The sequence below is a fragment of the Eriocheir sinensis genome, chromosome 52, assembly GCF_024679095.1.
Source record: "Eriocheir sinensis breed Jianghai 21 chromosome 52, ASM2467909v1, whole genome shotgun sequence".
Lineage (NCBI taxonomy): Eukaryota > Metazoa > Arthropoda > Malacostraca > Decapoda > Varunidae > Eriocheir > Eriocheir sinensis.
In genome coordinates, this window is record NC_066560.1 from 11,569,484 (window position 1) to 11,581,712 (window position 12,229).

The following is a 12,229-nucleotide window of genomic DNA, read 5'->3' on the forward strand; positions in this document are numbered from 1 at the left end:
TGAAAAGCTTAGCTGATGATTTGACTATAGTGTGTCGAGCTACCTCTGATAGTGACATTGGAAAGGCTTGGTCTGTCCCGGGAGGCTGTCGGTGAGCTTACATTATAGACTTGCGTATCTTGTTATCATGCATCGTCATGGTGAATGCTTGTCTGGCAGAGAACCGTTAATTTATTGTTTGGTCTCTCCCTCATTGCTGATGGTGAAGCTCCTTGTGACCTTCATGAAGTCAGTCAGATATACAAAGCTTAACTGATAGACTATACTCTGATTTGATACCTTCCAGCCTTGGTGCAGGGAAAACTGATACAGAGCCCCTCTCCTTCCCTGTGGTAGGCCCCAGTAGGCAACCAGGTGAACTATTTATTTCGGTAGAGAAAATATACAGCTTCAAAACAATATACACAGCTTCAAAACAGTGCAGGAATATGGACAATAGTTTACAGCACAATAATTTTAGATGTGCATGGAAAATGACAATGTTTATGCCTCATAGAAACATAAGAAGATAAATAGATAAAGGGATATTACAGTTCATATTAAGTAATTAAGGACAATTAAGAGAGAAGGGGAAGAAAGTGGAGAAGTATTGTCCTTTTCACAGACAATCGGTTCAACAGGAGGAGGAGAAGGAAGGGAGAGGCAGGACCATGGATGTCAGGGCACTGGCTGGGGCGGGTCGAGACAGGCGTTCCAGTCCGGCCAGAACTTGTCCCGAACACGCAGGACGTACGCCCGCAGGTTGGGGAAGTCACCTGTTGAGGGGAGAGGGAAGCATACGATAATTTGAAGTAACAACGGTAACAATATAAAGAAAATGAAGAAACTAGCGGAGTCAAGGAGAACCATAGTATAAGAAGAAGGAACAATGCGATAAGTTAAAGTACCAACGATAAAACAATATATAAAATAAGTTAGTGAAGAAGAGGAGACTTAAAAGAAAAGGAAAAAAACAAAGTACGTATGAGATGAAGGTGAGAGGGGCGAAAGAGACCATGAGATTTAAGGAGAGAAAAAAACAATAATATAAAACTAAGAACGTATGAGAGAAGCGAGAGAGGCCAAGCGACTAAGAAGAGAAAGAACGATAACAAAACTGAGAACATATGAGAGTGGTGTGAGGGGGAGCAAGAGAGAACACACAGCACTCACTCTCCAGCATCCTGAGGTAGGGCGACCCGCGACAGCAGTACATCACCTGACACAAGAATCCGAATACCGTGCAGTCCACCTCAGTCGGCTTCTCGCCCATGAGGTAATCCTTCTCGCCTGGAAGAGGAGTCATTGTTAATTAAGCGGTTCATATACATAACACGATCGGAGTTCTGAAGAGATTTGTGGAACACTGGGAGATAAATAATGAATAGAAGTATGAGGAGACGAAGCCTGAAACTAACTGTGCAAGGAAATGAAAAGGAAATATTAACTCTTCGTTATTGAAGACGTAAAAGTACTTCTAGAAATATGGAACTGTTTATCACTTAACCAGGTGAGGAAACGGAAAATAAAGAAGAAAGGGAAAAGGAGAATAATAGAAGAAAAAGAAGAGGAAAAAAAGGAAAAGGAGAAAAATAGAAGAGTAAAGAGTATGAGAAAGTATAAGAGAAAAAACTTATTGAAGGGGAGGAGGAGGAGGAGGAGGAGGAGGAGGAGAAGCAGTAGAACCAAAGCAACAAAAAATAACAACAAAACACGGGAATGTCAAGTGCATAAAAGAATTTGTGCGTTAAAATAAATAGAAAAGGCAGGTATATTTAACCCCATTTACCTGCACTCATTACCAGGCACTTTATAATCAGGTGTCCACGGAGGCAAGTGACCTGAACCAAACAACCAAACACCATGTCGGCACACTCCCTCCATGACCCACCCATGACTCACCCAGGTAGGCAGAGAGAGCAGCGAGGTCCTGTCTGCCTGTGTGTTCTATCTCCGTGCTGGTGTGGCGGCCCATCCCCTGCTGCCACAACGCTTTCTTTGTCTTGCTAGTAATCGCCCTCACTGCAAACCTGAATATGAAGGGCAACTGCATCTCTCTGACCAGCGCCCGGCCCTTGTCGACCACGAAGAGCCAGTGCACCAAGGCCCTGGCAAGGAGAGAGGAAGAGATTTATCAGTATAACATGACAGCCGTAAGTGTAGTCATTGTGATATGTTTAAAAAGGAAGATGAAAAATATTAATATTATGAAAAACGACTCCCGTCAATGGAATAATAATGAATGGCATATCTGAGAGGGGTGGAACAGAAATTGTTAAAAACGTGTCTGAGAAAGATGGGAAAGATGGATTATTACTGAAACACGGCAGCCGTTGATGGAAGAATTATTAAGACGTGTTCCAGGAGGAAGGGAACGAGGAACCATTGGACCGAGACTTATTATATAAGTTTGAGAGCATAAAAAATTAACAGCAATTTAAGATAAATTCAGACTCAAGAAGGACATGGGCAAGAATAATTGGTTTACCAACAGAGTGGTGGATAAGTGGAACAGGCTTGCCTGTCATGTTTTGAGCGCCAGTATGATAAATACATTCAAAACGTTAGATAAATTCATGGATAGTGAGTCTAGGTGGGGTTAGGTTCACTTAATCTCTTGCTCGCTCTCGTGCTCGCTGGCTCTCTCGCTCTCTCACCAGAAGAAGTTGCTCTCCAGCGTGTTCCTGAAGGCGTGCGCCACCGCCTTCTCCTCGCCGCTCAGGTGGGCGCTCAGGTCCTTGGCGAACTTGGTCCCTAGGTAGTCCATGATGAACTGGGAGTCCGCCAAGTCCTCGCCGTTCAGGGTGATCCACGGGCACTTGCCTTTGGAGCCAAATGGCTCCTCGTAGTCCACCTGGAGGAGAGGAGCAGGTCATGCTTTTATAGGATTCCCCCCCACCCCCCTTATGTTATTTTAGATTTATTGCAAGCTTTACCCACAATTATGGATTGATTAGTTTATCTCGAATGGATGATTTATCATGAAGCTAACTTTCTTTTATAATTTTAGGTATTTTATTCCACAAAAGAATGTTACACTAATTTATCTAAATATTCAATTATTTTCATACATTTTCCTGCGGAGATCAATGTTATTCAGCATTTCTATGTACGTGAAAATTAAACGAACATCATTCATTATTCATTAAAAGTAAAATTTACTTCCCCACGGCCAAACTCTGATGTCAGTCTGCATATTCCTGCCAGTAACGTAATGATCCTTCCGCCGCGTGCTGCCGCTACTGAATGAACTACTGACGGTAACTGTCAGGCGGCTAAACACTTAAGAGGTGACTCGTCATATTCTTTCATACACACACACACACACACACACACACACACACACACACACACACACACACACACACACACACACACACACACACACAACACATTCAGCTCATATACCTCTGTCAGCCTTCCTTAAAGACACACCCACCTCGTACTTGATTTCAGCCATCCTCAAGTACGTCTCCAGCTTGAGCACGAAGGGAGACAGGTTGGGGCAGGCGGCCCCCCGGGGAAACGTGTGCAGCACCACCACGTCCTTCCCTGCCTCCGCCCATCGCTTCCTGAAAAATGTTAATGCTCCGTTCATCACTCCTGAAACATGTTTATATTCAGTCCATCGCTCCTGAAACACGCTCAAATTCAGTCCATCGCTCCTGAAACACGCTCAAATTCAGTCCATCGCTCCTGAAACACGCTCAAATTCAGTCCATCGCTCCTGAAACACACTCAAATTCAGTCCATCGCTCCTGAAACACGCTCAAATTCAGTCCATCGCTCCTGAAACACACTCAAATTCAGTCCATTGCTTCCTGAAACACACTGGCAGAAAGTCGTCCTTCAAACTGTCAGTCATGCCACTCGCCTCCTTTATCAATACAATGGACGCCCGAGGAACGTGTCGCTGTAGCTGTCCCTTGGCCCGGAAGATAAGAGAAGGGAGGCTCGGTGGTCAAGGCCAGATCGTGTCCACAGAGACGGGAGGTTCTTGCCAATATCACGTCAGCTACCTGGATGATACAACACTCCGCTGCCACTCTTTACTTTTCTCTCTTATAGGAGACGCGTTTACCGGGCTTTTTTTTCCCTCACTTTTTTTTGTTGCCCTTGAGCTGCCTCCTTATGCAATAAAATAATTAAATAAATGAATGAAAAAGTGCTTCCTCCTCGACCACACCCCCGTTGTCTGGCCTCAAAAGGGTTACCAGTATGGCCCAGATCATTCACTGCATCGCCGGACTAAACAATGAACCTATAATACCCTAGCTGTCCATAATGGCTTGTGATCATGGTCTATCATGGTAATCTGAATATATCGGGCGACTCTTAATAGCCAATAGAGTATACAACAATATATTCATGGCACAATATCAGGATTAAGCACAGTCCCACGAAGGATCTGCTTGCCTATTCGTACGCAGTTTCCATCATTGCATTCATTCCACCACCGACACACTGCAGGCACTCACCTCCTCTGCTGCCGCTGCCAGTACTGATGCACCTTGACGGCCGCCGCCACCACCACGGCGGCCACGGCGACGCGGCGGGTCCTGCACCACACCCACCGCAGGCCCACCGCCGACCAGCGCGCGCCCTCAGCCGCGAAGTACATCGTTGCGTCCCTGGGAGACAGAGGACAAGTCGTTTAGGCAATATGCGTTGGATATGTCAGCAAATCTACACGCGACATTCCATTTAGTACTCAACAAGGGGAGTAACTATCCTTGAAATATTAAGCGGAGATATTAAATTTAAGCTGGGGCATAACAATAAAACTGAGGTATATATATATATTAAGCTAAGGTGCATAGAAATCAAGTTGAGGTATAAATATTAAGCTGAGTTAGGTTAATGTATATAAACAAGGAAACGTAAAGATGAGTATATCAAGCTTTACTTTGACGCTTATATATATATATATATATATATATATATATATATATATATATATATATATATATATATATATATATATATATATATATATATATCGGCTCAATTTTTCAATCCCGAGTAGTAAGTAGTAAGATGCGTACAAACCGGCAAACATATACCATCGTGTTTGCAATAACCAAGGATCGAGTCCGTCACCCGTGCAAGAAAGTGCTACAGTAAATTGCTACATACATTCAGTGCTCGCTTCTGGGTTTCAAGCACTTCAAAAGTTGCACAGTCTAGGAATCCTACCGTCGCCACAAATAAGCCAGGACGAGCTGGTAACACTGTTTTCCGACTTTCCAGGTTCACGAATCACAGGTATAACGACAGGCATATTAGCAGGTGACATTGTAGTTATAGCGTGTTTCGTATTAATGCCTCAAACACACACTTAATACCTTGATCTTGCTTTTCAAAGACAAGTATAGGTGTACGGCACTAATATATGTAATATCATGTAGACAGTAACGGCGAACTAAGGCTGTTGTTGTCGAGCTCAGCGAATTCCTTTCAGTTGTCACCACTCTCTAAAACAACAACGTCCTTATCAGTTCGCCTAAACACGGTAGCGCCATACAGAGCTTTGTGTTACGACACTCACATTCCTTATATTACTAACTACATGATATTATATACATTAGTGCCTTTCATGGGCATATGAATCTCCACCCATCCCTGAAGAAGCACAAGTACCGCCACAAAAGACTCACCTACCGTCACCACCAGAGTTGCTTTTTGATGTACAATGAATGATGTTGCAGTCTGCAGTTTAGGGGTGAGCAGGTATCAGTACAAGGTACCGGTGCTAACGTTAACAGCTAAACGGCACGGTACCGGTACCAGATTGCTCGGTACCGCTACCTCTACTGACGCTCACGCTCATTCCCTTATTTCCTCCTCACACGAGAGAGGCTGAAAGCCTGAGTGTAAGGGCGAGACCTGTATACACTTCGCACCTTGGCTCTAATCCGATAACTGGAGACAGATGTGGCAGCGTGGTAGAGAGGGAGAGACACCCGGTGGCCAACACCAAAAAGGACTCTTAATTTTCTTTTTTCACTATAGTTGGGTGCTTCGCACCCGGCGACCTTAGTGACTCATGCGTCTGGCAGCTCGGGCCTCCCGTACTGCACTCTGATTGGCTAGTCTGCTGTTAAGCTGACCTTCCAATCTTACCGGTGCCAGTACTACCGGTACCAGAGTTTTCGATGCTTGCCCATCCCCACTGCAGCATTGCTACTGTGATAATTACAGGCTAACTGGTAACTTCACTCATAAGAATACCATCCACCTCTTCTGTAAGTCCTGTTTCCGTGTCGCCAGGTGTTACAGGTTATCAATGCGCCTATAAAACAACTAGATAATATGATAGAAGCACATCAAATGGATCATAAAGCACATCAGACGGATCAGGAGAGAAGCGGAAAAGGGATTCAGTATTGCAACACCGTTCGAAGGACAACATGCAGTGAAATTCCTTCCAGATAGGCTACGTTATCCAGGGTCGTTCATCTGTCTGCGTTCAGAAGATAGCGAGTGATAAGAAGAACAAGCATACGAAGACCCTGGCAAGCTGAGAGGAAAGTAATGCTGTCTCATGCTGACTAACCATTCTCTCTCTCTCTCTCTCTCTCTCTCTCTCTCTCTCTCTCTCTCTCTCTCTCTCTCTACGTTAATCAACCTTACTAAATTTTTTACTCCCGATCGAAGAATTAAAATCTTACGAGGGAGTGTTTCACCTCACGCATGATAAATTTTGGTGAAATGTAGAAGTCGAAAATCTGGGCCGAGTAAATTCCTCCTGGCGCCCGTGATCTATTACTGTTGTGGCTTGAATGTATCTTGTATTTCCGTGCTTTGTGAGAAGGTGAAGGTGGTAAATACTGATTCAGGGAAGCTGTTTGTTGCCTTGACGGGGGGTGGGGGGGGGCGTATACTCCACCTCTCTACTGGTATGTCGCGGCCACTCTTGAACAGGTCAGGTCACATTAGGATGGGTTAGGTTAGGTAAGGCACGGATAGAGTTTCGGAGGTAATTTTGAGCAGGAATCACAATGAGAGAATTTTCCTGAACACCCCATGACTAGTTTCGGAGCCATAGCAGAGCGTCTTCACTTGGGGGGCGCGCACACACACACACACACACACACACACACACACACAAACACACACACACACACACACGAAGCGATAGCCACAGCTCGACTACACGAATTATGAAAGCAACACGCGACAGCGACACGAATTATGAACGCGATTCTCGCCCAATAATGTATGTGAAGTGCAGCAACTCAGTCTTAAAAGGTAAAAGACAAACTGCTTGCTCATTTAGTATGAAACTCTATTGGAATACATGACTTTTAGTGTGGAAGCAGATATTTTTTATTCGGGTATATCGATGAGGAATGGATGTATCGTCTGGTTTGCTTAACGGCGCTCGAAGTCTGGAAGCGTCTGGCATTTGCTTACTGTTTGAAGGCTTTACTTTCACAGATCACAAAGTACAAAGTATGGCTTACTTAACAGACATCTTTTTTTTCCCTCCTCCTCCTCCTCCTTTTCTTCTCCTTTTCCTCTTTTCCTTTCCCTCTTTCTGTCTCTTTCTCCCATACTTTCTTCTTCTTCGACTTCTTGTTATTCTGCCTAAAAGCATCACTGATTCGAAACTTTTGGTGATCATATTGAGCTGGGAGTAGTCAGTTTAATGTGTTCAGTTATCCAAGTGATTGATTCCGTGATGGAGTATAATTACTCAGTTATTCCATGTGTACAAAGGTTACACCCAAGGAGACTGTGTGTGGGGGGGGGGGACCTCTCGAATATTGTTTATTGTGATTTTTTCCGTTGATGTTGGAGGCTCATTATAATTACAATTCTCGAAAACAGAATGACAGTCAGGGTTGAGAGGTCATTTAGGCTGTTGAGAGATCATTTAGGTTAATTAGTGATTCAGAAGTCCAGAAATACCTGTGCCGCCTCATTAATACTGAAGAACGCGTCAGATTTCAGTGAGGAGCAACCAATCATCGGTATGAGTTATTTTTTATTTTGATGTACTCGATTCCCCGTGAGAAGGGGCCGTGCGATGGTTAAGTGGTGTGTGTGTGTGTGTGTGTGTAACTGGAGCTGTGAACTTGCGCTCGTCGTTTGGCGTGAGCCAAGGTTTGGGGGTCGTGGGCGCACGACGCCCTTTGAGCTTCCGGCCGCGGCAGGTGCAGACCACCACCCTCAGAGGGGCGGACAGAGGCGCGGGTGTAAGGAGATCGCCCATCCTTCTCTCCGCCCGGGGATCGAACCCAGGATCTCTCAGTGGTGAGCCGAGTGTGCTAACCATTGCACTACGGAGTGTGTGTGTGTGTGTGTGTGTGTGTGTTCAGCCCAATAATCGTAACAAACGTTGATCCTCAAACTCTCTGCTTGCCGTCGGGAAAAATATATCCAGGAGTAATAGTGCGTCATCATAAAATTTACTTTTACAGCAACCCACGGTGATACATTTCCATTGCACTGTCGCGGCAGTAAAGTGAAAAGAAAGCTTGTCATGTGACTTTTCTTCATGATGAATTTTTCATAAGTTCTTATGTCCTTGTTAATTTTTTTTTTATTTGTTCAGTTATATATCTATCATTATTTTTGTTTCTGTCAAATTCTGTCAATTGTTTCTGTGCAGTTCGTAGGTTTGACTAACACCACAGGTAAAAGTCAAGTCCATTTGTCCCGAACATGTTCTCAGTATTGATCATAAAACTGAGCTTTCTTTCCAATGTATCTCTATTTCGTGTTTCTGTAAGAGAGAAAACAGAAAAGAGAAACATGGCAAGTCCTTCGTCAGTGTCATGAAAGTAGAATTCCCGACAAAATGTCTTTTTTTTTTCGTACTACATTTTCTTTTGGAAGAAAGCCGTGATAAGTTCCTCATGTTTTAGGGATAAGCAAACTGAGCAGCCAGTAAACTTAGCAAAAGATCGATTTCATGAGAGACGGATATGGAACCGCCAGGCAGCCACTCCACCGCGGGACACGGCTGAGGGAAGCAGACGTCACCTGGAACTGGACTTTGCTTCTGTTCCACATAAGCAATAATGAACTTTGCTTGTATCTTACCTGTAATGGTACTTTTACTAGCTGCCGGGGCAAGTATGCATGTAGACAACCGCACACGATGGGAGGAGAGCTTGGAAGCGCTGAAGGAGATCGTGCAGGGCCCTGCGTCTGGACGGTCCCTGGTTATCCACCTCGACGCTCTCCTCCCCCTGGACGCCCGGCAGGCCGTGTTGGCCCTGCAGTCGGTGCAGGGCGCGGCTCATGTCGTGACCAGCTCTCCGCCTGAACATCTGTGTCAGAGCAAGAACGATTCACAAATTCTTTCTCTTCATCCATCGACTCTCTTCATCGTAGTTTACTTATCACACCCGCCAACGCCGTGCCCGCACTGGAGTCCTCAGAATATCTTGCTTTACAGTTTGACGCCAGGCCAAAGGTTTGATGCCTTGCGTGACCTGAAGCTAGACAAGGTTGAAAGTTTGGCTCTCGTCACTCCACTTCCAAGTGGGTCTCGAGGAGTATACACGTGGATGCCCTTTGCTCGTGACCCTGCAGTGTTCTTGGGGCAGTGGGCGCCTCAGAACTTTACATGGGATACTTTGTTCGTCGATAGATATCCCTCCTTTGAAGGATACACGTTCAAACTAGCGATATGGCATGACTACCCTCCCTTCGTGTACACGGACGAAGCCTCGTCCACTGATGAAGTCATTGGAACCTCGGTAAAGATGCTCGACGTAATATCAGAAAAATTCAACTTTACCTACATCGGATACGAAGGGCCTTCCAGCGGCAAGTGGGGCGCGATCGAAAACAACACCTGGGTCGGCTTGCTCGGCCAGGTGTACAGGAGCGAGCGAGACTTCTCCATCATGTGTTTCTTTCCGTCCCCTGACCGCGTGAGAGACTTCGGTGCCTCCGTTGTGTACCGCCAGGACGGCTACGCCTTGCTCGTGCCCGTCACGCCGCCGGTGCCCGAGTGGATGAAGGTGCAGCGTCCGTTCAGCTGCGTGGTGTGGGGCTTCATGGCACTAAGCTCCCTCGCCTCACTCGCCTTCCTTCACATTCAAGTATGTTTTAAATGCCACGAGAGAGAGAGAGAGAGAGAGAGAGAGAGAGAGAGAGAGAGAGAGAGAGAGAGAGAGAGAGAGAGAGAGAGAATGCGTCTGCCTTCATTTTACGATCAAAGTCACCATTACGATTTCTCTCTTATTTAAGGCACGGGTTCTGGGGCAGCGGTGGAGGGCCGGCGCCGAGGCAGCCAGCAACACCTGGTTCTCGCTGCAAGGCCTGGTGCTGGGGCAGAGCGTCGCGCGGCAGTACGCTGGGATGGCCATGCGAGTGTTCCTGTCCCTGTGGCTCCTGTGCTGCCTCGTCCTCGGTACCGCCTACACCTGCAACCTCGTGGCCATCCTCTCCAGCCCATCCGACCCCAGGCGCATCCACTCCCTCGTTCAGTTGGCGGAGAGCGACTTCAGGTGATTTTCTTTCGTTCTGAACACTATTTATTTTCCCCTGTATTGCCACGATGTTATAGTTATTGCGAAGGTTTCCACACATCAGGATTTTTTTTTCTTTTTATGATATGTTTCTTTGTTATGCTCGATTTTTTTCATAGTAAAGAAACCAGCCCAAGGGGAAAACATCAAAAAAGACCCCTGACATTGTGTAGATTTAGCGATTACTCTTGCCTGAAGTCGCGTACCTACTCACTGCTAGGTGAACAGGGGCTACACGTGAAAGGAGATGTGTGTTGAAGGAACCTTTGCACCCACCGTCAGGCTGGCCACAGTGGACTACGGGGACTTTCTATATGAGTTGCTGGGCAAATCGGAGGACGGCATCGTGAAGCAGCTGAAGCAGAAACTCGACTTCTTCCCCGACGAGGCAGCGGCCGTGGCGTCCATGGCGGATGACTCGCACGTGCTGCTCGGCGTCAAAATCGAGACTCAGTACATGGTGCAGGAGAAGTTCAGGGTGAGTGATTCCGTTAATTTATGGTGGATCATTCTTCGTTTGTACTTTTCACCGAATGTAGTTTATCTGTCTTTTATAAAGATTTTTGATAAATTAAGTTTCACACCATATACTACTTGAAAAAATCAAGCACCTTGGTATTGTGAGTAAAGCACACGAATGGATTGCAAACTGGCTCAGCAACAGTTAGCAAAGGGAGGTGATCACTGGAGCTTCCTTTTTGTAGGTGCCACTCACTTGTGATGTCTCTCTGGGCTGGTTTTGGAGCATTACTTTTCATAAGGATCTTGGTTTAAAAATCCCGTAAGACCTCAGTCTCCCAGCAATGCCGAGGCAGTATTTTTCCCCCCAGATGTACCGCTGGTATCTCCTGCCTGAGCTCCTCTTTACAAACTACCTCTGTTGGCTGTTTCCCAAGAATGTTCCATGGAAGAAAAAGTTTGACACCAGCATACAAAGTATTCTTGAAGCAGGGCTCTACAATCAGTGGCTCAAGGTAAGTGACATGAAACTTGATGAAGTGTTCTGTACATTGTTGTCTCTCCATCATTGGCAGCTTATATTTGAGTCTGTATTTCATCTGCTTGTTTCTCCTTCACATGCCAGAAATTGATAGTGGGCAGGCTTGGGAACAGTGTAAATTCTTAATTTGGTATTTGAGAGAAGTACATTTCGAGCTGTAACATAATACTGCATAAAGTAACCATAACTTCACAAAGTCACAGTGAAGATGAGCATGAGTACAATTCCAGGTGGAGATGGAAAAAGTATCCAATGCCTGGAGGAGGCACGGAGGCAGCAGCACCTGGTATGCAGCTCCCCTTAACCTGCCTAACCTGCAGGGTGTTTTCTATCTCCTCTTCATTGGGTTCTTAATTAGTGGAACAGTTTTTATTTGTGAATATACATGGAGTGAGAAGAGTTTTGCTTTCTGCTGAAAGTAATGCATTAGCATTAATATATGTGCACAGCTTTTAGGAGAGTTGTCCATTACATGGCAAAGGCCTTCTGAGGCTAATCAGCCCACCTCTCTCCCGTCTACTCTGCTCCATACAAGCTAATTTTCCATTTGTCCCCAATCAACACTTTCATTATTCAGTGTCTGTTACGCTTGACAACTCCACAAGTAATGATTATTGACTTGGGAGGAAAATTAATAAGCTAACATTGTTATTTGACATAATCCGGTAAAGTTCGGAACTTTTGATGTATTATTTCAAGTATAAATGTCTGATAAAAAAAGAAAACTGGCAACAACTGCCAACCTGTCTTTCTTTACTAC

At 45.4% G+C, this 12,229-nt stretch overlaps 2 protein-coding genes across 2 annotated transcripts; one reads left to right on the forward strand and one right to left on the reverse strand.

Annotated features, from left to right (window-relative positions):
- Nucleotides 1-318: 318 nt before the first annotated feature.
- On the reverse strand, nucleotides 319-5,813 carry LOC126983065 (failed axon connections homolog). The gene is made up of 7 exons (XM_050835546.1): nucleotides 5,637-5,813; nucleotides 4,458-4,610; nucleotides 3,419-3,551; nucleotides 2,637-2,833; nucleotides 1,882-2,087; nucleotides 1,153-1,269; nucleotides 319-755 (listed from the first exon to the last, which is right to left on the reverse strand). Exons 2-7 carry the CDS (start codon nucleotides 4,598-4,600, stop codon nucleotides 658-660), a joined length of 894 nt encoding a protein of 297 aa, XP_050691503.1. The 5' UTR covers nucleotides 4,601-4,610; nucleotides 5,637-5,813; the 3' UTR covers nucleotides 319-657.
- Nucleotides 5,814-8,817: 3,004 nt separating this feature from the next.
- Nucleotides 8,818-12,211, forward strand: LOC126983067 (glutamate receptor ionotropic, NMDA 2B-like). Its single transcript, XM_050835549.1, has 5 exons — nucleotides 8,818-10,040; nucleotides 10,189-10,448; nucleotides 10,752-10,947; nucleotides 11,300-11,443; nucleotides 11,700-12,211. The coding sequence occupies exons 1-5, from the start codon at nucleotides 9,009-9,011 to the stop codon at nucleotides 11,883-11,885; spliced, it is 1,818 nt and encodes a 605-aa protein (XP_050691506.1). The 5' UTR covers nucleotides 8,818-9,008; the 3' UTR covers nucleotides 11,886-12,211.
- Nucleotides 12,212-12,229: the final 18 nt, after the last annotated feature.